The sequence below is a fragment of the Oncorhynchus clarkii genome, chromosome 18, assembly GCF_045791955.1.
Source record: "Oncorhynchus clarkii lewisi isolate Uvic-CL-2024 chromosome 18, UVic_Ocla_1.0, whole genome shotgun sequence".
Classification (NCBI taxonomy): domain Eukaryota; kingdom Metazoa; phylum Chordata; class Actinopteri; order Salmoniformes; family Salmonidae; genus Oncorhynchus; species Oncorhynchus clarkii.
Window position 1 is genome coordinate 4,705,203 of NC_092164.1, and position 27,232 is coordinate 4,732,434.

Below are 27,232 nucleotides of genomic sequence, written 5' to 3' on the forward strand. Positions count from 1 at the left end.
TCTAAATGTCTTTCCTTAATGAAAAATTACAGACATATTGTTATATCTGAAGGGCTGTATAGGGAAGGGTTTTGTTTTGGTGTTGTTTATGCAACATGACAATAGGGTCAAGCAGCCCCGCCCCCGTCCTTATATATTGCGTCACATCATAGCGACACACTCCGATGCCAGAGACAGGGTCGATTTAAACAGTAAAAACATACAGGTACAGTGTGGTACTTTTACGCCCTTTTCTGTGTTTCACTGACCCTACACAAATTATGTCTGTATTTCTTAATGATTGTAACATGTAACAGTCAAACAAAAGAGAACGCGAAGTGTTAAAACATGTTTTATTTACTAAGGAAGTCCATAGCATAGTTTGCCAGTGACAGGTTGTTAGCTTAGCATAAGTTGGCACAGTGTGGACTCACGCACCTGCCAAACCCAAACAGTTTGCGACTTATTGCTTGGTGGTATTTTCTTTCTATACTTACGTTCAATAATCCATACATCAATCAATACTTGATAGAAACACTTTAGTCCACAATTTTTGTTGAGTTGAATGTCAACGTTGGATTTGTTACTCAGCTAACAAGCTAACCTACAGCTAGCTCGTGTCAAAGCTAGCTAGCCTAGCATACCAAAGGTTACTGTGACTAACGTTATAGCTATGCTAACTAGATTATTTAGATCTGTGGCTCGCTAGCTACATCCATTAGCTTTAGCGTAGCCGATACATGGCTCAATGTTTTCCTATCAGTATAGCTATTAGCTGGGTAGGTAAAGTCACTTAATTGTTTGGAGGTTATTAGCTAACACGAATTGGCTAGCTAGTGCCTGCTAATAATATATCAAAACTAGCCAACGTTAGGTAGCTAGTTTTATTGCCACTACTGTGTGGCAAATTTACTTGTTTGGGTGTCTAAATTGATTGAACTAACGTACGAGTGTAACTGCAACAGCGGTGTTTAGGCTACATCCTTCACTTGTGTTCAGTCGGATAATTATTTTATCTTCGGTGTCCGGGTTATCTAGGCAGTTAACTAAATCAAGGGAATTGAGGGGTTCCTGTGCTGATTTATATGGCGAGTCCTTCTGTTGGTGCTGTTAGGTCTAGCACGTGGTAATCCTCAACTATCTTCTTAAAGGATTCTATCCCTTCTTGATTGATTGTTGAGGGAACTGTGGTCCAGTGTTTCATTAATATATGAATAACTATAGTTACCACTACTGCCAATGCTACCCTAGTTATTAGAATGATCTGAACTTAGTGACCCTTGGTCAGATCAGAGTTAAAGGTGGGGACCTGTCTTGCCCTGCTAGAGTTGGTGCCTTGCTAGAGTCCGGAGGACAGCATGTGGTTGCTAACTTGCTGTCTCATTACTGTCAATGTTTACAAGTGTTGTTGAGGCTATTGAAATAAGTTACACACCGCTGACAAGATCAGTGAATGATCAAGTATGAACCGGTTCTGTTAACGAATTGAATCAATGCTTACATGGTCAGGTGTACTCAAATAGTCAGGTGGATACGACCACCTATATTTCACTGAGTTAACTTTTCCTCTTTTCCAGTTTGGGACCAATATCATGGAGGCTGCAGGGTTCTGTGGAATGGAGGTGGCGACTCGGGGGCTAGTGGGGGGATCTGGCAGCAGCTCCCCTCCAGAGCTGGACAGCCCAGGTAGCCAGGAGCACCTGGGGATGTTTGAGCTGGTCAGTAGCTGCTGCAGTGAGGAGGTGAGAGGGGAGACTCCAGGGAGAGAGGACTGCCCCCTGGACCCCAACAATGCTGAACTGGACCCAGGCGGTGGTGGCGGTGGCAAGATCAAGGACCCAAAGGGATTGGGTAGGTTAATACGAGACTGTCGTTGCCTGTCTAACGCGTGTGAGGTAATATATGGAAACCACTGCATGCTGTCATGGTGATTTTAGCCAAGTTATTGAGAATGTCCCTTCCTCTTCAACCATGACAAGTGGTTGATCTCTTCACTTGTTGTTTTGTAACAGGAAAAGAGGTTCTCTTACTGATGCAAGCCCTGACCACACTAGCCTCCCCAGAGGAGAAGTGGTTGATCTCTTCACTTGTTGTTTTGTAACAGGAAAAGAGGTTCTCTTACTGATGCAAGCCCTGACCACACTAGCCTCCCCAGAGGAGAAGTGGTTGATCTCTTCACTTGTTGTTTTGTAACAGGAAAAGAGGTTCTCTTACTGATGCAAGCCCTGACCACAATAGCCTTGCCAGAGGAGAAGCTGGCTGATCTCTTCACTTGTTGTTTTGTAACAGGAAAAGAGGTTCTCTTACTGATGCAAGCCCTGACCACACTAGCCTCGCCAGAGGAGAAGCTGGCCGCTTTGTGCAAGAAGTATGCTGATTCGGTAAGAGCTGGAAGCCTCCACATGTCTATGCTGCTTTAAGGGATTATTTTCATCTAATAAATTGCAGTGGGCCAATTGCAGTGGGCCAATTGCAGTGGGCCAATTGCAGTGGGCCGCTGCTAGTTGATCAGCTAAACATGTTCATCCCTATTTGTGTCTTGAGATTGTATACCCCGGGTTGTATTTATTAGTGCACACGATGGCAAAACTATTTTGCAACCGAAAGCAAAACGAGAATTTCTAATTACACCAATTCAGTTAGTTTTCTTCCATTTCATGCCTAATGAACACTAACCAGGTCTCATTTGAATCTCTGTTCAAATGGTGTTTTGAGTATCACTACGCCTTTGTGTCCTGCGACAGCTTTGATTGATTGATTGATTGATTGATTGACAGCTGGAGGAGAGCCGCAGTATACAGAAGCAGGTGAAGGTGCTGCAGAAGAAGCAGTCCCAGATGGTCAAAGAGAAGATCCACCTGCAGAGTGAACACAGCAAGGCCATCCTGTCACGCAGCAAGCTGGAGAGCCTCTGTAGGGAACTGCAGAGACACAATAAGACCCTCAAGGTAGGTAGTGAGGAGAGTCTGTCACGCAGCAAGCTGGAGAGCCTCTGTAGGGAACTGCAGAGACACAATAAGACCCTCAAGGTAGGTAGTGAGGAGAGTCTGTCAAGCAGCAAGCTGGAGAACCTCTGTAGGGAACTGCAGAGACACAATAAGACCCTCAAGGTAGGTAGTGAGGAGAGTGTCACACAGCAAGTCAGTTAGTGGCTACTGTAAGCCTGTGTACTCATTGAACTACATATAGAATCATAGGATCTCTATGCTTGTATCAAATCACATTGTATTCATCACATGCTCTGAATACAACTGGACTTTACAGTGAAATGCTTGCTTACTGACCTTTCCCAACGATGTAGAGTAGCACAAATAAAACAGTAACTAACACGAGGAATGAAATTGAATCCACAAGAATGGAGCTTACATACAGGGAGTATTCAGGGGTTGGGTTCGATTTAGGTTTAAATTCAGTCAATTCCGGAAGTTCAGTCAATTCTCTTCATAGAAAATATTTGTTATGAATGAATACAATTTCAATAGAATTCATGAATCGAAAACAGAATTGACCCCCATCCTTGTTACCATTGTTTTAGCAAATTTACCGTTTTGTCATATCCCATGTCAGGATGACAACATGCAACGGTCCAGAGAGTATGAGGAGCATCGGAAGGAGGCCACCCTTCACTTCCAGATGACGCTGAACCAGATCGAGGTACAGATGGAACAGCACAACACTCACAACTCCAAGCTGCGCCAGGAGAACATGGAGCTGGCCCAGAAACTCAACAAACTCATCAAACAGTACGAGCTCAGGGAGGAGGTAGGAGGACGAGGTCTTTTCAAATGCACACATTCTCTCTATTCCTCCCATTCTGTCTCTCCCTCCCCCTCGTTCTCTCTCTACCCATTCTGTCTCTCCCTCCCCCTCGTTCTCTCTCTACCCATTCTGTCTCTCTCTCCCCCTCGTTCTCTCTCTCTACCCCTTCTGTCTCTCTCCCCATCGTTCTCTCTCTCTACCCCTTCTGTCTCTCTCTCCCCCTCGTTCTCTCTCTACCCCTTCTGTCTCTCTCCCCATCGTTCTCTCTCTCTCTACCCCTTCTGTCTCTCTCTCCCCCTCGTTCTCTCTCTACCCCTTCTGTCTCTCTCTCCCCATCGTTCTCTCTCTCTACCCCTTCTGTCTCTCTCTCCCCCTCGTTCTCTCTCTCTACCCCTTCTGTCTCTCTCTCCCCATCGTTCTCTCTCTCTACCCCTTCTGTCTCTCTCTCCCCCTCGTTCTCTCTCTACCCCTTCTGTCTCTCTCTCCCCCTCGTTCTCTCTCTACCCCTTCTGTCTCTCTCTCCCCCTCGTTCTCTCTCTCTCTACCCCTTCTGTCTCTCTCTCCCCATCGTTCTCTCTCTCTACCCCTTCTCTCTCTCTCCCCATCGTTCTCTCTCTCTACCCCTTCTGTCTCTCTCTCCCCCTCGTTCTCTCTCTACCCCTTCTGTCTCTCCCTCCCCCTCGTTCTCTCTCTCTACCCCTTCTGTCTCTCCCTCCCCCTCGTTCTCTCTCTATCTACCCCTTCTGTCTCTCCCTCCCCCTCGTTCTCTCTCTATCTACCCCTTCTGTCTCTCTCTCCCCCTCGTTCTCTCTCTATCTACCCCTTCTGTCTCTCTCTCCCCCTCGTTCTCTCTCTCTCTACCCCTTCTGTCTCTCCCTCCCCCTCGTTCTCTCTCTCTCCCCCTCGTTCTCTCTCTCTCCCCCTCGTTCTCTCTCTCTACCCCTTCTGTCTCTCTCCCCCTCGTTCTCTCTCTACCCCTTCTGTCTCTCTCTCCCCCTCGTTCTCTCTCTCTACCCCTTCTGTCTCTCTCTCCCCATCGTTCTCTCTCTCTACCCCTTCTCTCTCTCTACCCCTTCTGTCTCTCTCTACCCCTTCTGTCTCTCTCTCCCCATCGTTCTCTCTCTCTACCCCTTCTGTCTCTCTCTCCCCATCATTCTCTCTCTCTCTACCCCTTCTGTCTCTCTCTCCCCATCGTTCTCTCTCTCTCTACCCCTTCTGTCTCTCTCTCCCCCTCGTTCTCTCTCTACCCCTTCTGTCTCTCTCTCCCCCTCGTTCTCTCTCTACCCCTTCTGTCTCTAGTCAGGTGCCTATGGCCGACCTACAACATGTAGGAGCAGTCTGATTGGTGCTTTGATGAGACGATTACTTTTAGTGGGATTTAGTTTGGAATTGCCCCGATGAATCTTTTTTTACTAGGTGTATTTTTCAGCATTTAAGAGCCTCTGGAAATCTGACGCATGGAGGAAGTTCCATCTAGCTTTATCTCTGGTCTGTCCCCAGCACATTGACATGGTGTCCTGTCTGTCCCCAGCACATTGACATGGTGTCCTGTCTGTCTGTCTGTCTGTCTGTCTGTCCGTCCGTCCCCAGCACATTGACAAGGTGTCCTGTCTGTCTGTCCCCAGCACATTGACAAGGTGTCCTGTCTGTCTGTCCCCAGCACATTGACAAGGTGTCCTGTCTGTCTGTCCCCAGCACATTGACAAGGTGTCCTGTCTGTCTGTCCCCAGCACATTGACAAGGTGTCCTGTCTGTCTGTCCCCAGCACATTGACACGGTGTCCTGTCTGTCTGTCCCCAGCACATTGACACGGTGTCCTGTCTGTCCCCAGCACATTGACATGGTGTCCTGTCTGTCCCCAGCACATTGACATGGTGTCCTGTCTGTCCCCAGCACATTGACATGGTGTCCTGTCTGTCCCAGCACATTGACAAGGTGTCCTGTCTGTCCCAGCACATTGACAAGGTGTCCTGTCTGTCCCAGCACATTGACAAGGTGTCCTGTCTGTCCCAGCACATTGACAAGGTGTCCTGTCTGTCCCAGCACATTGACAAGGTGTCCTGTCTGTCCCAGCACATTGACAAGGTGTCCTGTCTGTCCCAGCACATTGACAAGGTGTCCTGTCTGTCCCAGCACATTGACACGGTGTTCTGTCTGTCCCCAGCACATTGACACGGTGTCCTGTCTGTCCCCAGCACATTGACACGGTGTCCTGTCTGTCCCCAGCACATTGACACGGTGACCTGTCTGTCCCCAGCACATTGACAAGGTGTCCTGTCTGTCCCCAGCACATTGACAGGGTGTCCTGTCTGTCCCCAGCACATTGACAGGGTGTCCTGTCTGTCCCCAGCACATTGACATGGTGTCCTGTCTGTCCCCAGCACATTGACAAGGTGTTCTGTCTGTCTGTCTGTCCCCAGCACATTGACAAGGTGTCCTTTCTGTCTGTCCCAGCACATTGACAAGGTGTCCTTTCTGTCTGTCCCAGCACATTGACAGGGTGTCCTTTCTGTCTGTCCCCAGCACATTGACACGGTGTCCTGTCTGTCCCCAGCACATTGACAAGGTGTTCTTTCTGTCTGTCCCCAGCACATTGACAAGGTGTCCTGTCTGTCTGTCCCCAGCACATTGACATGGTGTCCTGTCTGTCCCAGCACATTGACAAGGTGTCCTGTCTGTCTGTCCCCAGCACATTGACATGGTGTCCTGTCTGTCCCAGCACATTGACAAGGTGTCCTGTCTGTCCCCAGCACATTGACAAGGTGTCCTGTCTGTCCCAGCACATTGACAAGGTGTCCTGTCTGTCCCAGCACATTGACAAGGTGGTCTGTCTGTCTGTCTGTCCCCAGCACATTGACAAGGTGTCCTTTCTGTCTGTCCCAGCACATTGACAAGGTGTCCTGTCTGTCCCAGCACATTGACAGGGTGTCCTGTCTGTCCCCAGCACATTGACAAGGTGTCCTGTCTGTCCCCAGCACATTGACACGGTGTCCTGTCTGTCCCCAGCACATTGACAAGGTGTTCTGTCTGTCTGTCCCCAGCACATTGACATGGTGTCCTGTCTGTCTGTCCCAGCACATTGACAAGGTGTCCTGTCTGTCTGTCCCCAGCACATTGACATGGTGTCCTGTCTGTCTGTCCCCAGCACATTGACATGGTGTCCTGTCTGTCTGTCCCCAGCACATTGACATGGTGTTCTGTCTGTCTGTCCCCAGCACATTGACATGGTGTCCTGTCTGTCCCCAGCACATTGACAAGGTGTCCTTTCTGTCTGTCCCCAGCACATTGACATGGTGTCCTGTCTGTCTGTCCCCAGCACATTGACATGGTGTCCTGTCTGTCTGTCCCCAGCACATTGACAAGGTGTCCTGTCTGTCCCCAGCACATTGACAAGGTGTCCTTTCTGTCTGTCCCCAGCACATTGACAAGGTGTCCTTTCTGTCTGTCCCCAGAACATTGACAAGGTGTTCTGTCTGTCTGTCTGTGTCCCCAGCACATTGACACGGTGTCCTGTCTGTCTGTGTCCCCAGCACATTGACAAGGTGTTCAAGCACAAGGAGAAGCAGCAGCAGTTGGTGGATGCCAAGCTCCAGAGGACAGCTGAGCTGATGAGAGAGTTGGAGGGGAAGCAGCAGAGAGAGAGAGACTTTGTGAGTCCCACTGCCATGGGTTGTTATGATGATGCTCTAGCTAGCTACAAATAACTGGAGGGTTGTGTTCCATTGGGGAACACAACTGGAAACGTTCTTCAATTGCAACTTAAAATGAGGTCCAGGTGCCTAATGAACACAACCCAGGACACTGTGTTTCTCTCTAATAACTGGAAGTTAGTGACCGTTGTCTGTCTGCGTTGACTCATTGATTGTATCGGTTGTCTGTTTGCGTTGACTCATTGATTGTATCGGTTGTCTGTTTGCGTTGACTCATTGATTGTATCGGTTGTCTGTTTGCTTGCGTTGACTCATTGATTGTATCGGTTGTCTGTTTGTCAGAAGTTGTGACCATTTCCCGTCTCCTGTTCAGCTCCTGAAAGACGCCACAGAGTGGAGACATGAATGTGAGCTGTTGAAGGAACAGGAGACGCAGCTCAAACAGCAGGTAACTAGCTGCCTTTTCCTTCCCTGTTCTGGCAGTCAGTTTATATGGATGGTGACTGTATGTGAATGTGTTTATATGGATGGTGACTGTATTTGAATGTGTGTTTATATGGAGGGTGACTGTATGTGAATGTGTTTATATGGAGGGTGACTGTATATGAATGTGTTTATATGGAGGGGGACTGTATGTGAATGTGTTTATATGGAGGGTGACTGTATGTGAATGTGTGTTTATATGGAGGGTGACTGTATGTGAATGTGTTTATATGGAGGGTGACTGTATGTGAATGTGTGTTTATATGGAGGGTGACTGTATGTGAATGTGTGTTTATATGGAGGGTGACTGTATGTGAATGTGTGTTTATATGGAGGGTGACTGTATGTGAATGTGTGTTTATATGGAGGGTGACTGTATGTGAATGTGTGTTTATATGGAGGGTGACTGTATGTGAATGTGTTTATATGGAGGGGGACTGTATGTGAATGTGTTTATATGGAGGGTGACTGTATGTGAATGTGTTTATATGGAGGGTGACTGTATGTGAATGTGTGTTTATATGGAGGGTGACTGTATGTGAATGTGTTTATATGGAGGGGGACTGTATGTGAATGTGTTTATATGGAGGGTGACTGTATGTGAATGTGTTTATATGGAGGGTGACTGTATGTGAATGTGTTTATATGGAGGGTGACTGTATGTGAATGTGTTTATATGGAGGGTGACTGTATGTGAATGTGTGTTTATATGGAGGGTGACTGTATGTGAATGTGTTTATATGGAGGGTGACTGTATGTGAATGTGTTTATATGGAGGGGGACTGTATGTGAATGTGTTTATATGGAGGGGGACTGTATGTGAATGTGTTTATATGGAGGGTGACTGTATATGAATGTGTTTATATGGAGGGTGACTGTATTTGAATGTGTTTATATGGAGGGTGACTGTATGTGAATGTGTTTATACGGAGGGTGACTGTGTTTATATGGAGGGTGACTATGTGAATGTGTTTATACGGAGGGTGACTGTGTTAATATGGATGGTGACTGTATGTGAATGTGTTTATATGGAGGGTGACTGTATATGAATGTGTTTATATGGAGGGTGACTGTATATGAATGTGTTTATATGGAGGGTGACTGTATATGAATGTGTTTATATGGAGGGTGACTGTATTTGAATGTGTTTATATGGAGGGTGACTGTATGTGAATGTGTTTATACGGAGGGTGACTGTGTTTATATGGAGGGTGACTATGTGAATGTGTTTATACGGAGGGTGACTGTGTTTATATGAAGGGTGACTGTATGTGAATGTGTGTTTATATGGAGGGTGACTGTATGTGAATGTGTGTTTATATGGAGGGTGACTGTATGTGAATGTGTGTTTATATGGAGGGTGACTGTATATGAATGTGTTTATATGGAGGGTGACTGTATATGAATGTGTTTATATGGAGGGTGACTGTATATGAATGTGTTTATATGGAGGGTGACTGTATATGAATGTGTTTATATGGAGGGTGACTGTATTTGAATGTGTTTATATGGAGGGTGACTGTATGTGAATGTGTGTTTATATGGAGGGTGACTGTATTTGAATGTGTGTTTATATGGAGGGTGACTGTATGTGAATGTGTTTATATGGAGGGGGACTGTATATGAATGTGTTTATATGGAGGGTGACTGTATGTGAATGTGTTTATATGGAGGGTGACTGTATGTGAATGTGTGTTTATATGGAGGGTGACTGTATATGAATGTGTTTATATGGAGGGGGACTGTATGTGAATGTGTTTATATGGAGGGTGACTGTATATGAATGTGTTTATATGGAGGGTGACTGTATTTGAATGTGTTTATATGGAGGGTGACTGTATGTGAATGTGTTTATACGGAGGGTGACTGTGTTTATATGGAGGGTGACTATGTGAATGTGTTTATACGGAGGGTGACTGTGTTAATATGGATGGTGACTGTATGTGAATGTGTTTATATGGAGGGTGACTGTATATGAATGTGTTTATATGGAGGGTGACTGTATATGAATGTGTTTATATGGAGGGTGACTGTATATGAATGTGTTTATATGGAGGGTGACTGTATTTGAATGTGTTTATATGGAGGGTGACTGTATGTGAATGTGTTTATACGGAGGGTGACTGTGTTTATATGGAGGGTGACTATGTGAATGTGTTTATACGGAGGGTGACTGTGTTTATATGAAGGGTGACTGTATGTGAATGTGTGTTTATATGGAGGGTGACTGTATGTGAATGTGTGTTTATATGGAGGGTGACTGTATGTGAATGTGTGTTTATATGGAGGGTGACTGTATATGAATGTGTTTATATGGAGGGTGACTGTATATGAATGTGTTTATATGGAGGGTGACTGTATATGAATGTGTTTATATGGAGGGTGACTGTATATGAATGTGTTTATATGGAGGGTGACTGTATTTGAATGTGTTTATATGGAGGGTGACTGTATGTGAATGTGTTTATACGGAGGGTGACTGTGTTTATATGGAGGGTGACTGTATGTGAATGTGTTTATACGGAGGGTGACTGTGTTTATATGGAGGGTGACTGTATGTGAATGTGTGTTTATATGGAGGGTGACTGTATGTGAATGTGTGTTTATATGGAGGGTGACTGTATGTGAATGTGTGTTTATATGAAGGGTGACTGTATGTGAATGTGTGTTTATATGGAGGGTGACTGTATGTGAATGTGTGTTTATACGGAGGGTGACTGTTTATACGGAGGGTGACTGTGTTAATATGGAGGGTGACTGTATGTGAATGTGTGTTTATATGGAGGGTGAATGTGTGTTTATATGGAGGGTGACTGTATGTGTATATACAGTTAAGTCGGAAGTTTACATGCACCTTAGCCAACTACATTTAAACTCAGTTTTTTACAATTCCTGACATTTAATCCAGGTATAAATTCCCTGTTTTAGGTCAGTTAGGATCACCACTTTATTTTAAGAATGTGGAATGTCAGAATAATAGTAGTAATAGTTTTCATTTCTTTCATCACATTCCCAGTGGGTCAGAAGTTTACATACACTAAATTAGTATTTGGTAGCATTGCCTTAAAATTGTTTAACCTGTTGAGTCTATAGGGGCGCTATTTCATTATTGGATAAAAAAACGTGCCCGTTTTATGCGCAATATTATGTCACGAAAAGATGCTCGACTATGCATATAATTGACAGCTTTGGAAAGAAAACAGTCTAACGTTTCCAAAACTGCAAAGATATTATCTGTGAGTGCCACAGAACTCATGCTACAGGCGAAACCAAGATGAAACTTCAAACAGGAAATTAGCAGAATTTCTGAAGCTCTGTTTTCCAATGTCTCCTTATATGGCTGTGAATGCACCAGGAACGAGCCTGCGCTTTCTGTCGTTTCTTCAAGATGTCTGCAGCATTGTGACGTATTTGTAGGCATATCATTGGAAGATTGGCCATAAGAGACTACATTTTCCAGGGGTCCGCCCGGTGTCCTTTGTCTAAATTGGTGCGTAATCTTCAGTTGCGGGCATTTTCTCCTGGGATTCAGGACAGAAAGCACACTTCCACTAACGATATATCATCGAAGAGATATGTAAAAAACACCTTGAAGATTGGTTCTAAACAACGTTTGCCATGTTTCAGTCAATATTATGGAGTTAATTTGGAAAAAAGTTTGGCGTTTTGATGATTGGATTTTCGGGTTTTTTTGGTTGCCAAACGTCACGCACCAAACAGAGCGATTTCTCCTAAACAAATAATCTTTCAGGAAAAACTGAACATTTGCTATCTAACAGAGTCTCTTCATTAAAAACATCTGAAGTTCTTCAAAGGTAAATTATTTTTTTGAATGCTTTTCTGGTTTTTGTGAAAATGTTGCCTGCTGAATGCTAACGCTAAATGCTACGCTAGCTAGCTACTGTTACACAAATGATTGTTTTCCTATGGTTGAGAAGCATATTTTGAAGATCTGAGATGACAGTGTTGTTAACAAAAGGCTAAGCTTGAGAGCTAGCATATTTATTTCATTTCATTTGCGATTTTCATGAATAGTTAACGTTGCGTTATGGTAATGAGCTTCAGGCTGTATTCACGATCCCGGATCCGGGATGGCTAAGTGCAACTGGTTTTAACTTGGGACAAATGTTTTGGGTAGCCTTCCACAAGCTTCCCACAATAAATTGGGTGAATTTTGGCCCGTTCCTCTTGACAGAACTGGTGTAACTGAGTCAAGTTTGTAGGCCTCCTTGCTCGCACACGCTTTTTCAGTTCTGCCCACAAATTGTCTATGGGATTGAGGCCAGGGCTTTGTGATGGCCACTCAGATACCTTGACTTTGTTGTCTTTAAGCCATTTTTCCACAACTTTGGAAGCATGCTTGGGGTCATTGTCCATTTGGAAGACCCATTTGCAACCACATCATTTTCCCTCCATGATTCTGTTTATTTTGTGAAATGCACCAGTCCCTCCTGCAGCAAAGCACCCCAACAACATGATGCTGCCACCCCCATGCTTCACGGTTGGGATGGTGTTCTTCGGCTTGCAAGCCTCCCCTTTTTCCTCCAAACATAACAATGGTCATTATGGCAAACAGTTATATTTTTGTTTCGTCAGACCAGGGGACATTTCTCCAAAAAGTACGATCTTTGTCCCCATGTGCAGTTGCAAACTGTAGTCTGGCTTTTTATGGCGGTTTTGGAGCAGTGGCTTCTTTCTTGCTGACTGGCCTTTCAGGTTATGTCGATATAGGACTCGTTTTACTGTGGATGTAGATACTTTTGTACCTGTTTCCTCCAGCATCTTCACAAGGTCCTTTGCTGTTGTTCTGGGATTGATTTGCACTTTTCGCACCAAAGTAAGTTCATCTCTAGGAGACAGAACACGTTTCCTTCCTGAGCAGTATGACGGCTGCGTGGTCCCATGGTGTTTATACTTGCGTACTATTTTTTGTACAGATGAACGTGGTACCTTCAGGCGTTTGGAAATTGTTCCCAAGGAAGAACCAAACTTGTGGAGGTCTACAATTTCTTTTCTGAGGTCTTGGCTGATATCTTTTGATTGTCACATGATGTCAAGCAAAGAGGCACTGAGTTTGAAGGTAGGCCTTGAAATACATCCACAGGTACACCCCCAATTGACTCAAATAATGTCAATTAGCCTATCTGAAGCTTCTAAAGCCATGACATAATTTTCTGGAATTTTCCAAGATGTTTAAAGGCACAGTCAACTTAGTGTATGTAAACTTCTGACCCACTGGAATTGTGATACAGTGAATTATAAGTGAAATAATCTGTCTGTAAACAATTGTTGGAAAAAATTACTTGTCATTCACAAAGTAGATGTTGTAACCGACTTGCCAAAACGATAGTTTGTTGACAAGACATTTGGGGAGTGGTTGAAAAACGAGTTTTAATGACTCCAACCTAATGTGTCAATGTGCTATATATATATATATGGGTGGTGGCTATGTACAGTGCCTTGCGAAAGTATTCGGCCCCCTTGAACTTTGCGACCTTTTGCCACATTTCAGGCTTCAAACATAAAGATATAAAACTGTATTTTTTTGTGAAGAATCAACAACAAGTGGGACACAATCATGAAGTGGAACGACATTTATTGGATATTTCAAACTTTTTTTAACAAATCAAAAACTGAAAAATTGGGCGTGCAAAATTATTCAGCCCCCTTAAGTTAATACTTTGTAGCGCCACCTTTTGCTGCGATTACAGCTGTAAGTCGCTTGGGGTATGTCTCTATCAGTTTTGCACATCGAGAGACTGACATTTTTTCCCATTCCTCCTTGCAAAACAGCTCGAGCTCAGTGAGGTTGGATGGAGAGCATTTGTGAACAGCAGTTTTCAGTTCTTTCCACAGATTCTCGATTGGATTCAGGTCTGGACTTTGACTTGGCCATTCTAACACATGGATATGTTTATTTTTCAACCATTCCATTGTAGATTTTGCTTTATGTTTTGGATCATTGTCTTGTTGGAAGACAAATCTCCGTCCCAGTCTCAGGTCTTTTGCAGACTCCATCAGGTTTTCTTCCAGAATGGTCCTGTATTTGGCTCCATCCATCTTCCCATCAATTTTAACCATCTTCCCTGTCCCTGCTGAAGAAAAGCAGGCCCAAACCATGATGCTGCCACCACCATGTTTGACAGTGGGGATGGTGTGTTCAGCTGTGTTGCTTTTACGCCAAACATAACGTTTTGCATTGTTGCCAAAAAGTTCAATTTTGGTTTCATCTGACCAGAGCACCTTCTTCCACATGTTTGGTGTGTCTCCCAGGTGGCGTGTGGCAAACTTTAAACGACACTTTTTATGGATATCTTTAAGAAATGGCTTTCTTCTTGCCACTCTTCCATAAAGGCCAGATTTGTGCAATATACGACTGATTGTTGTCCTAAGGACAGAGTCTCCCACCTCAGCTGTAGATCTCTGCAGTTCATCCAGAGTGATCATGGGCCTCTTGGCTGCGTCTCTGATCAGTCTTCTCCTTGTATGAGCTGAAAGTTTAGAGGGACGGCCAGGTCTTGGTAGATTTGCAGTGGTCTGATACTCCTTCCATTTCAATATTATCGCTTGCACAGTGCTCCTTGGGATGTTTAAAGCTTGGGAAATCTTTTTGTATCCAAATCTGGCTTTAAACTTCTTCACAACAGTATCTCGGACCTGCCTGGTGTGTTCCTTGTTCTTCATGATGCTCTCTGCGCTTTTAACGGACCTCTGAGACTATCACAGTGCAGGTGCATTTATACGGAGACTTGATTACACACAGGTGGATTGTATTTATCATCATTAGTCATTTAGGTCAACATTGGATCATTCAGAGATCCTCACTGAACTTCTGGAGAGAGTTTGCTGCACTGAAAGTAAAGGGGCTGAATAATTTTGCACACCCAATTTTTCAGTTTTTGATTTGTTAAAAAAGTTTGAAATATCCAATAAATGTCGTTCCACTTCATGATTGTGTCCCACTTGTTGATTCTTCACAAAAAAATACAGTTTTATATCTTTATGTTTGAAGCCTGAAATGTGGCAAAAGGTCGCAAAGTTCAAGGGGGCCGAATACTTTCGCAAGGCACTGTGTGTGTGTGTGTGTGTGTGTATATATATATATATATATATATATATATGAGGTTGACTTTATGTTAATGTGTATATATTTGCAGGGTGACTGTGTGTTCATGTCTATATATTTGCAGGGTGACTGTGTGTTCATGTCTATATATTTGCAGGGTGACTGTGTGTTCATGTCTATATATTTGCAGGGTGACTGTGTGTTCATGTCTATATATTTGCAGGGTGACTGTGTTCATGTCTATATATTTGCAGGGTGACTGTGTTAATGTGACTGTGTGTTCATGTCTATATATTTGCAGGGGGACTATGTGTTCATGTGTATATATTTGCAGGGTGACTGTGTTCATGTGACTGTGTTCATGTGTATATATTTGCAGGGTGACTGTGTTCATGTGTATATATTTGCAGGGTGACTGTGTACATGTGTATATATTTGCAGGGTGACTGTGTGTACATGTGTATATAGTTGCAGGGTGACTGTGTGTACATGTGTATATATTTGCAGGGTGACTGTGTACATGTGTTTTGTGATTTGTAGCTCTCTTTGTACATGGACAAGTTTGAGGAGTTCCAGACCACTCTGGCGAAAAGCAACGAAGTGTTCACTACCTTCAGACAGGAGATGGAGAAGGTTTGGAACTGAACATTTAACACGAAACACTTTATTTGGTATATAGCTGGAAGGGTTTAGGTCTGTCGACCTCTCTCTAGCTGGGAGGGTTTAGGTCTGTCGACAGACCTCTCTGTAGCTGGGAGGGTTTAGGTCTGTAGACCTCTCTCTAGCTGGGAGGGTTTAGGTCTGTCGACAGACCTCTCTGTAGCTCTGATCTTTTTTCTGTTCTCCAGATGACCAAGAAGATCAAGAAGCTGGAGAAGGAGACGACTCTGTGGAGAACGAAGTGGGAGACCAACAACCAGGCTCTGCTACAGATGGCTGAGGAGGTGAGATGAGAAACTCTCCCAGCGGGCCGTCTTACTTTATCATTTACTAATAGCAGTAGACGTTTAAGAATATTTTGTACTGTAACATTTCACAAAGTATCTCAATGAATGATGTCACCTAATTGTAGAATATCTGATGTTGAATGTCGTTGGCTGTTTGTCCTCTCCAGAAGACTCTGCGGGACAAACATTACAAGGGCCTGCATGGGAAGCTGGAGTGCCTGGAGAAACTGTGCCGGGCTTTGCAGAAGGAGAGGGACGACCTCACCACCAAACTGGGAGAGGAGGGGACGGGACCTCCAGACCCCCAGCCCAGCCAGGAGTCTACCCAGGATGAGATGTCTCCGCCTGGGAGGGGTGAAGAGACGCAGCCCCTTACTACCCCTGAACTGGAGCTAGAGTCCTCCACCACAGAGCAACTTGACAACTGAGCCACTAACCCCCTCTGCCTTTTGGGGGGTGTATTTGAATACAGTATATCTTTTTGTGTGTGTTAAAGTTATAATTAAGATTAAAATGACTGCATTATTAACAATGAATATAATACTTTTTGCCCTGACTGTACATTGTAAAAGTGGGCTTTGTGGTGAGCACGAGGCTCCCCCCTTTTCTACCACATTTGTATTTTCTTAGATGATTGTCTTCATGCTGTTGGTCAGTCACAGGGCTGTTATTCAGCAGCTTTCTCGTGGTCAGTCACAGGGCTGTTATTCAGCAGCTTTCTCGTGGTCAGTCACAGGGCTGTTATTCAGCAGCTTTCTCGTGGTCAGTCACAGGGCTGTTGTTCAGCAGCTTTCTCGTGGTCAGTCACAGGGCTGTTGTTCAGCAGCTTTCCCGTGGTCAGTCACAGGGCTGTTATTCAGCAGCTTTCTCGTGGTCAGTCACAGGGCTGTTGTTCAGCAGCTTTCTCGTGGTCAGTCACAGGGCTGTTGTTCAGCAGCTTTCTCGTGGTCAGTCACAGGGCTGTTGTTCAGCAGCTTTCTCGTGGTCAGTCACAGGGCTGTTGTTCAGCAGCTTTCTCGTGGTCAGTCACAGGGCTGTTGTTCAGCAGTTTTCTCGTGGTCAGTCACAGGGCTGTTGTTCAGCAGCTTTCTCGTGGTCAGTCACAGGGCTGTTGTTCAGCAGCTTTCTCGTGGTCAGTCACAGGGCTGTTGTTCAGCAGCTTTCTCGTGGTCAGTCACAGGGCTGTTATTCAGCAGCTTTCTCGTGGTCAGTCACAGGGCTGTTGTTCAGCAGCTTTCTCGTGGTCAGTCACAGGGCTGTTGTTCAGCAGCTTTCTCGTGGTCAGTCACAGGGCTGTTGTTCAGCAGCTTTCTCGTGGTCAGTCACAGGGCTGTTGTTCAGCAGCTTTCTCGTGGTCAGTCACAGGGCTGTTGTTCAGCAGCTTTCTCGTGGTCAGTCACAGGGCTGTTGTTCAGCAGCTTTCTCGTGGTCAGTCACAGGGCTGTTGTTCAGCAGCTTTCTCGTGGTCAGTCACAGGGCTGTTGTTCAGCAGCTTTCTCGTGGTCAGTCACAGGGCTGTTGTTCAGCAGCTTTCTCGTGGTCAGTCACAGGGCTGTTGTTCAGCAGCTTTCTCGTGGTCAGTCACAGGGCTGTTGTTCAGCAGCTTTCTCGTGGTCAGTCACAGGGCTGTTGTTCAGCAGCTTTCTCGTGGTCAGTCACAGGGCTGTTGTTCAGCAGCTTTCTCGTGGTCAGTCACAGGGCTGTTGTTCAGCAGCTTTCTCGTGGTCAGTCACAGGGCTGTTGTTCAGCAGCTTTCTCGTGGTCAGTCACAGGGCTGTTGTTCAGCAGCTTTCTCGTGGTCAGTCACAGGGCTGTTGTTCAGCAGTTTTCCAGTTGGACTAAAATTATACTTTCTCCCGTCTCACAATTTCCTCTACAGTCTGACAGGTCTCTGTGCTGCTTTCTTCCATTGAAAAATCTATATTTTGGAGCTGTGGAATTGTAGTCAGATTAAATATCTTTTAGAATTCTTAACAGTGTTCAGATTAAATATCTTTTGAACTGATATTGTAGTGGGATTTAAATTCTAGCGTATGCATATTGCTATATTGAAGTAGCCTTGTTGCATCGTCGTGACTAACTGAATCTAATCTCTGTCTAGGACCAGAAATAGCAGGGCATTGTACAGTAGAAGAGTTGCAAACATACAATGTTTATCTCAGAGCAGGTACCATAGATTTACTAGGATGGGAATTCCCAGTCAAGTCAATGTAACATGATTGGTTGACTTGTATTTCTATGGCTGGGCCATTTCAGTCGTTGTCTTGTCGTGATGGAATCTACTGGCTTTCTAATACCTCAGCCCTGGTGTTTAGTTTCAGTCAAGTCTCCTTTCTGAAGCACCTGGGACTTGAAAAGGAACATCCCTGTCCTTTTAACATGAGACTGAGTCTAAAGGGTTAAATCCGTTCAGCTTTGACCAAGATGCCATGCAGTCAACAGACAGCACGTTCAGTCATTGTAGGTTCCCAGTTTCTGCAGGAGGACCCCTGGTTCTGATGCTGCTGTATCTACAGGCTTTCCTGGTTTGTAATTCCAGTAGCCTGGCCCCAGATCTGTGTGTTGTCTGGTCCAACTTGACAAACAGCACAATAGACCTGGGACCAGGCTATCAATCCAATACGCCAAGGGCCAAACTGTTCTCCAGCTCTCCTTAACTGATACCTCCACATGATGGAGAGGGGGGCATTCGGTTCAATTTACCCAATGGTTAAGGGCTCACTGGGTCATTTACCCAATGGTTAAGGGCTCACAATGTAATTGTACTTCTGTGTGATCATTTGGTTGGAGAAGTCAGTGAGGCACTTTACTGCAGACACTGTGGGCCTTCAGGAACTGGGTCTGCTTGGTAACTTGGTTGTTTCAGACCAGTGAACACTTTACTGCAGACACTGGGCCTTCAGGAACTGGGTCTGCTTGGTAACTTGGTTGTTTCAGACCAGTGAACACTTTACTGCAGACACTGGGCCTTCAGGAACTGGGTCTGCTTGGTAACTTGGTTGTTTCAGACCAGTGAACACTTTACTGCAGACACTGGGCCTTCAGGAACTGGGTCTGCTTGGTAACTTGGTTGTTTCAGACCAGTGAACACTTTACTGCAGACACTGTGGGCCTTCAGGAACTGGGTCTGCTTGGTAACTTGGTTGTTCCAGACCAGTGAACATTTATATGGGACGTGATGTTTCTTGGGCTCCAAATAGGCTTCTTTCTAGACAGAAATTGGTTTTATTTCTGGAAGCAAAAATACAGAACAAAAAAATACATGGATTTATAAGGTGTCTTTTCATATTGTACTTTATACTGGAAAACACGTGATTTGCTATTTTTTTTTATACAAACGAAACGTATGTAATTCAAACACGATGCGAACGTTCACTAAGAACTTATTTGGCATTGGAAATACTTGCCGACAATGTGAAACAAATGTAACCAATCTCTTGTAATGAGAATGATGGTGGTTTTGGGCCCCAGGTCAGGGTTGTTGTGTTCATTAGGCATCAAACAAGAAAACAAATTGAAACTGGGTTCAATCACTGGAAACTGTTTCCAGCTGAAAAATATTTAAACCGTGATCGGATCTGTGCCCTAATAAACATTACCCAGGTTCCTCTACTGGCCCGATCACCCTGTCATCGACCTAGAAACCTCAGATATCACCAGCGTACATTGTCTTGTGAAGTCATAAGGATGTAATTCAGAGCACAGCCCCTGAAGTTAAACGTGAATGTTAAGATGGGTCCAAGCCACAGTTTGGGGGGGGAGGGGGTATCTTAACCCCCTCAAGTCTAAATCAAGTTCAATACTTTACTGTTGGATGTAGCTTGAGTCCATCTGCTTGGGCTGTTATGCCAACTCATTGTCATGCTAAATGTTTGGCTTGACTGACAGCAATGAAGTAGGCAAAAAGCACAAACAGACTGGCGCTCAGGCTGTTGTGATGCCCGCCAGTTAAACTCAGGTTACGTAAAGACATCTACCTCGGCAGGTGAGAACTGTGAAAGCAGAGCTAGTTCATGTTTAGAAAGCTTTGAGCCCACATTCCCCTTTATAAGATTGTGAAATGTTCTTATAGTCCTGTCTCTCGCTTTTCAATAAACTTTTGTAGAATTTCAAACTTGGTTGTCATTTTAATTTCCTAGATGTTTAAATTGGTCTTGTGAATGAAGTTAATTTCTAGGCAGTATACACACACACACACAACCTTGCGTGGCTTCCCAGACTCCTTGCTCTGGCCAAACACTATGCCCACGGACGTTATTGTGGCGGAAGGAAAAATTGAGTCTGGCTCAGTAACGCCGACTTCCATTCAGAATGTGTCTGGATTCTGGTCCAACCCATCGGTTCCTGGAACCAGAATACACACAATTGGCGTTTTGAAAAGTCGTCATTGGCTTTGATACTCGAATGGTCCAATGGCCGACTTTGAAGCCACTTGTGGCGATGTCGGTCTGATATGTAGCAAACAGCACAGTGGAATAATTCAGTTGGAGTCAGTAAATGGTGTCGGTCTGATATGTAGCAAACAGCACAGTGGAATAATTCAGTTGGAGTCAGTAAATGGTGTCGGTCTGATATGTAGCAAACAGCACAGTGGAATAATTCAGTTGGAGTCAGTAAATGGTGTCGGTCTGATATGTAGCAAACAGCACAGTGGAATAATTCAGTTGGAGTCAGTAAATGGTGTCGGTCTGATATGTAGCAAACAGCACAGTGGAATAATTCAGTTGGAGTCAGTAAATGGTGTCGGTCTGATATGTAGCAAACAGCACAGTGGAATAATTCAGTTGGAGTCAGTAAATGGTGTCGGTCTGATATGTAGCAAACAGCACAGTGGAATAATTCAGTTGGAGTCAGTAAATGGTGTCGGTCTGATATGTAGCAAACAGCACAGTGGAATAATTCAGTTGGAGTCAGTAAATGGTGTCGGTCTGATATGTAGCAAACAGCACAGTGGAATAATTCAGTTGGAGTCAGTAAATGGTGTCGGTCTGATATGTAGCAAACAGCACAGTGGAATAATTCAGTTGGAGTCAGTAAATGGTGTCGGTCTGATATGTAGCAAACAGCACAGTGGAATAATTCAGTTGGAGTCAGTAAATGGTGTCGGTCTGATATGTAGCAAACAGCACAGTGGAATAATTCAGTTGGAGTCAGTAAATGGTGTCGGTCTGATATGTAGCAAACAGCACAGTGGAATAATTCAGTTGGAGTCAGTAAATGGTGTCGGTCTGATATGTAGCAAACAGCACAGTGGAATAATTCAGTTGGAGTCAGTAAATGGTGTCGGTCTGATATGTAGCAAACAGCACAGTGGAATAATTCAGTTGGAGTCAGTAAATGGTGTCGGTCTGATATGTAGCAAACAGCACAGTGGAATAATTCAGTTGGAGTCAGTAAATGGTGTCGGTCTGATATGTAGCAAACAGCACAGTGGAATAATTCAGTTGGAGTCAGTAAATGGTGTCGGTCTGATATGTAGCAAACAGCACAGTGGAATAATTCAGTTGGAGTCAGTAAATGGTGTCGGTCTGATATGTAGCAAACAGCACAGTGGAATAATTCAGTTGGAGTCAGTAAATGGTGTCGGTCTGATATGTAGCAAACAGCACAGTGGAATAATTCAGTTGGAGTCAGTAAATGGTGTCGGTCTGATATGTAGCAAACAGCACAGTGGAATAATTCAGTTGGAGTCAGTAAATGGTGTCGGTCTGATATGTAGCAAACAGCACAGTGGAATAATTCAGTTGGAGTCAGTAAATGGTGTCGGTCTGATATGTAGCAAACAGCACAGTGGAATAATTCAGTTGGAGTCAGTAAATGGTGTCGGTCTGATATGTAGCAAACAGCACAGTGGAATAATTCAGTTGGAGTCAGTAAATGGTGTCGGTCTGATATGTAGCAAACAGCACAGTGGAATAATTCAGTTGGAGTCAGTAAATGGTGTCGGTCTGATATGTAGCAAACAGCACAGTGGAATAATTCAGTTGGAGTCAGTAAATGGTGTCGGTCTGATATGTAGCAAACAGCACAGTGGAATAATTCAGTTGGAGTCAGTAAATGGTGTCGGTCTGATATGTAGCAAACAGCACAGTGGAATAATTCAGTTGGAGTCAGTAAATGGTGTCGGTCTGATATGTAGCAAACAGCACAGTGGAATAATTCAGTTGGAGTCAGTAAATGGTGTCGGTCTGATATGTAGCAAACAGCACAGTGGAATAATTCAGTTGGAGTCAGTAAATGGTGTCGGTCTGATATGTAGCAAACAGCACAGTGGAATAATTCAGTTGGAGTCAGTAAATGGTGTCGGTCTGATATGTAGCAAACAGCACAGTGGAATAATTCAGTTGGAGTCAGTAAATGGTGTCGGTCTGATATGTAGCAAACAGCACAGTGGAATAATTCAGTTGGAGTCAGTAAATGGTGTCGGTCTGATATGTAGCAAACAGCACAGTGGAATAATTCAGTTGGAGTCAGTAAATGGTGTCGGTCTGATATGTAGCAAACAGCACAGTGGAATAATTCAGTTGGAGTCAGTAAATGGTGTCGGTCTGATATGTAGCAAACAGCACAGTGGAATAATTCAGTTGGAGTCAGTAAATGGTGTCGGTCTGATATGTAGCAAACAGCACAGTGGAATAATTCAGTTGGAGTCAGTAAATGGTGTCGGTCTGATATGTAGCAAACAGCACAGTGGAATAATTCAGTTGGAGTCAGTAAATGGTGTCGGTCTGATATGTAGCAAACAGCACAGTGGAATAATTCAGTTGGAGTCAGTAAATGGTGTCGGTCTGATATGTAGCAAACAGCACAGTGGAATAATTCAGTTGGAGTCAGTAAATGGTGTCGGTCTGATATGTAGCAAACAGCACAGTGGAATAATTCAGTTGGAGTCAGTAAATGGTGTCGGTCTGATATGTAGCAAACAGCACAGTGGAATAATTCAGTTGGAGTCAGTAAATGGTGTCGGTCTGATATGTAGCAAACAGCACAGTGGAATAATTCAGTTGGAGTCAGTAAATGGTGTCGGTCTGATATGTAGCAAACAGCACAGTGGAATAATTCAGTTGGAGTCAGTAAATGGTGTATGTAGCAAACAGCACAGTGGAATAATTCAGTTGATATGTAGCAAACAGCACAGTGGAATAATTCAGTTGGAGTCAGTAAATGGTGTCGGTCTGATATGTAGCAAACAGCACAGTGGAATAATTCAGTTGGAGTCAGTAAATGGTGTCGGTCTGATATGTAGCAAACAGCACAGTGGAATAATTCAGTTGGAGTCAGTAAATGGTGTCGGTCTGATATGTAGCAAACAGCACAGTGGAATAATTCAGTTGGAGTCAGTAAATGGTGTCGGTCTGATATGTAGCAAACAGCACAGTGGAATAATTCAGTTGGAGTCAGTAAATGGTGTCGGTCTGATATGTAGCAAACAGCACAGTGGAATAATTCAGTTGGAGTCAGTAAATGGTGTCGGTCTGATATGTAGCAAACAGCACAGTGGAATAATTCAGTTGGAGTCAGTAAATGGTGTCAAACAGCACAGTGGAATAATTCAGTTGGAGTCAGTAAATGTAGCAAACAGCACAGTGGAATAATTCAGTTGGAGTCAGTAAATGGTGTCGGTCTGATATGTAGCAAACAGCACAGTGGAATAATTCAGTTGGAGTCAGTAAATGGTGTCGGTCTGATATGTAGCAAACAGCACAGTGGAATAATTCAGTTGGAGTCAGTAAATGGTGTCGGTCTGATATGTAGCAAACAGCACAGTGGAATAATTCAGTTGGAGTCAGTAAATGGTGTCGGTCTGATATGTAGCAAACAGCACAGTGGAATAATTCAGTTGGAGTCAGTAAATGGTGTCGGTCTGATATGTAGCAAACAGCACAGTGGAATAATTCAGTTGGAGTCAGTAAATGGTGTCGGTCTGATATGTAGCAAACAGCACAGTGGAATAATTCAGTTGGAGTCAGTAAATGGTGTCGGTCTGATATGTAGCAAACAGCACAGTGGAATAATTCAGTTGGAGTCAGTAAATGGTGTCGGTCTGATATGTAGCAAACAGCACAGTGGAATAATTCAGTTGGAGTCAGTAAATGGTGTCGGTCTGATATGTAGCAAACAGCACAGTGGAATAATTCAGTTGGAGTCAGTAAATGGTGTCGGTCTGATATGTAGCAAACAGCACAGTGGAATAATTCAGTTGGAGTCAGTAAATGGTGTCGGTCTGATATGTAGCAAACAGCACAGTGGAATAATTCAGTTGGAGTCAGTAAATGGTGTCGGTCTGATATGTAGCAAACAGCACAGTGGAATAATTCAGTTGGAGTCAGTAAATGGTGTCGGTCTGATATGTAGCAAACAGCACAGTGGAATAATTCAGTTGGAGTCAGTAAATGGTGTCGGTCTGATATGTAGCAAACAGCACAGTGGAATAATTCAGTTGGAGTCAGTAAATGGTGTCGGTCTGATATGTAGCAAACAGCACAGTGGAATAATTCAGTTGGAGTCAGTAAATGGTGTCGGTCTGATATGTAGCAAACAGCACAGTGGAATAATTCAGTTGGAGTCAGTAAATGGTGTCGGTCAGCAAACAGCACAGTGGAATAATTCAGTTGGAGTCAGTAAATGGTGTCGGTCTGATATGTAGCAAACAGCACAGTGGAATAATTCAGTTGGAGTCAGTAAATGGTGTCGGTCTGATATGTAGCAAACAGCACAGTGGAATAATTCAGTTGGAGTCAGTAAATGGTGTCGGTCTGATATGTAGCAAACAGCACAGTGGAATAATTCAGTTGGAGTCAGTAAATGGTGTCGGTCTGATATGTAGCAAACAGCACAGTGGAATAATTCAGTTGGAGTCAGTAAATGGTGTCGGTCTGATATGTAGCAAACAGCACAGTGGAATAATTCAGTTGGAGTCAGTAAATGGTGTCGGTCTGATATGTAGCAAACAGCACAGTGGAATAATTCAGTTGGAGTCAGTAAATGGTGTCGGTCTGATATGTAGCAAACAGCACAGTGGAATAATTCAGTTGGAGTCAGTAAATGGTGTCGGTCTGATATGTAGCAAACAGCACAGTGGAATAATTCAGTTGGAGTCAGTAAATGGTGTCGGTCTGATATGTAGCAAACAGCACAGTGGAATAATTCAGTTGGAGTCAGTAAATGGTGTCGGTCTGATATGTAGCAAACAGCACAGTGGAATAATTCAGTTGGAGTCAGTAAATGGTGTCGGTCTGATATGTAGCAAACAGCACAGTGGAATAATTCAGTTGGAGTCAGTAAATGGTGTCGGTCTGATATGTAGCAAACAGCACAGTGGAATAATTCAGTTGGAGTCAGTAAATGGTGTCGGTCTGATATGTAGCAAACAGCACAGTGGAATAATTCAGTTGGAGTCAGTAAATGGTGTCGGTCTGATATGTAGCAAACAGCACAGTGGAATAATTCAGTTGGAGTCAGTAAATGGTGTCGGTCTGATATGTAGCAAACAGCACAGTGGAATAATTCAGTTGGAGTCAGTAAATGGTGTCGGTCTGATATGTAGCAAACAGCACAGTGGAATAATTCAGTTGGAGTCAGTAAATGGTGTCGGTCTGATATGTAGCAAACAGCACAGTGGAATAATTCAGTTGGAGTCAGTAAATGGTGTCGGTCTGATATGTAGCAAACAGCACAGTGGAATAATTCAGTTGGAGTCAGTAAATGGTGTCGGTCTGATATGTAGCAAACAGCACAGTGGAATAATTCAGTTGGAGTCAGTAAATGGTGTCGGTCTGATATGTAGCAAACAGCACAGTGGAATAATTCAGTTGGAGTCAGTAAATGGTGTCGGTCTGATATGTAGCAAACAGCACAGTGGAATAATTCAGTTGGAGTCAGTAAATGGTGTCGGTCTGATATGTAGCAAACAGCACAGTGGAATAATTCAGTTGGAGTCAGTAAATGGTGTCGGTCTGATATGTAGCAAACAGCACAGTGGAATAATTCAGTTGGAGTCAGTAAATGGTGTCGGTCTGATATGTAGCAAACAGCACAGTGGAATAATTCAGTTGGAGTCAGTAAATGGTGTCGGTCTGATATGTAGCAAACAGCACAGTGGAATAATTCAGTTGGAGTCAGTAAATGGTGTCGGTCTGATATGTAGCAAACAGCACAGTGGAATAATTCAGTTGGAGTCAGTAAATGGTGTCGGTCTGATATGTAGCAAACAGCACAGTGGAATAATTCAGTTGGAGTCAGTAAATGGTGTCGGTCTGATATGTAGCAAACAGCACAGTGGAATAATTCAGTTGGAGTCAGTAAATGGTGTCGGTCTGATATGTAGCAAACAGCACAGTGGAATAATTCAGTTGGAGTCAGTAAATGGTGTCGGTCTGATATGTAGCAAACAGCACAGTGGAATAATTCAGTTGGAGTCAGTAAATGGTGTCGGTCTGATATGTAGCAAACAGCACAGTGGAATAATTCAGTTGGAGTCAGTAAATGGTGTCGGTCTGATATGTAGCAAACAGCACAGTGGAATAATTCAGTTGGAGTCAGTAAATGGTGTCGGTCTGATATGTAGCAAACAGCACAGTGGAATAATTCAGTTGGAGTCAGTAAATGGTGTCGGTCTGATATGTAGCAAACAGCACAGTGGAATAATTCAGTTGGAGTCAGTAAATGGTGTCGGTCTGATATGTAGCAAACAGCACAGTGGAATAATTCAGTTGGAGTCAGTAAATGGTGTCGGTCTGATATGTAGCAAACAGCACAGTGGAATAATTCAGTTGGAGTCAGTAAATGGTGTCGGTCTGATATGTAGCAAACAGCACAGTGGAATAATTCAGTTGGAGTCAGTAAATGGTGTCGGTCTGATATGTAGCAAACAGCACAGTGGAATAATTCAGTTGGAGTCAGTAAATGGTGTCGGTCTGATATGTAGCAAACAGCACAGTGGAATAATTCAGTTGGAGTCAGTAAATGGTGTCGGTCTGATATGTAGCAAACAGCACAGTGGAATAATTCAGTTGGAGTCAGTAAATGGTGTCGGTCTGATATGTAGCAAACAGCACAGTGGAATAATTCAGTTGGAGTCAGTAAATGGTGTCGGTCTGATATGTAGCAAACAGCACAGTGGAATAATTCAGTTGGAGTCAGTAAATGGTGTCGGTCTGATATGTAGCAAACAGCACAGTGGAATAATTCAGTTGGAGTCAGTAAATGGTGTCGGTCTGATATGTAGCAAACAGCACAGTGGAATAATTCAGTTGGAGTCAGTAAATGGTGTCGGTCTGATATGTAGCAAACAGCACAGTGGAATAATTCAGTTGGAGTCAGTAAATGGTGTCGGTCTGATATGTAGC

At 44.0% G+C, this 27,232-nt stretch overlaps 1 protein-coding gene across 3 annotated transcripts; it reads left to right on the plus strand.

Moving 5' to 3' along the window:
- The first annotated feature begins 158 nt into the window (after window positions 1–158).
- On the plus strand, window positions 159–19,998 carry LOC139372909 (gamma-taxilin-like). 3 transcript variants are annotated; one of them, XR_011627495.1, is made up of 11 exons: window positions 159–205; window positions 1,557–1,830; window positions 2,269–2,360; window positions 2,757–2,927; window positions 3,547–3,741; window positions 7,269–7,388; window positions 7,762–7,836; window positions 15,478–15,570; window positions 15,786–15,881; window positions 16,052–16,569; window positions 17,266–19,998. XR_011627495.1 is itself a non-coding variant. In XM_071112766.1 (10 exons), exons 2-10 carry the CDS (start codon window positions 1,572–1,574, stop codon window positions 16,310–16,312), a joined length of 1,443 nt encoding a protein of 480 aa, XP_070968867.1. In that variant the 5' UTR covers window positions 159–205; window positions 1,557–1,571; the 3' UTR covers window positions 16,313–16,783. The 3 variants fall into 3 exon arrangements, 2 of the variants coding, with proteins under 2 accessions (XP_070968867.1, XP_070968866.1); XM_071112766.1 differs by lacking the exon at window positions 17,266–19,998 and having other exon boundaries at window positions 2,757–3,008; window positions 16,052–16,783; XM_071112765.1 differs by lacking the exons at window positions 159–205; window positions 17,266–19,998 and adding an exon at window positions 376–758 and having other exon boundaries at window positions 2,757–3,008; window positions 16,052–16,783.
- Window positions 19,999–27,232: the final 7,234 nt, after the last annotated feature.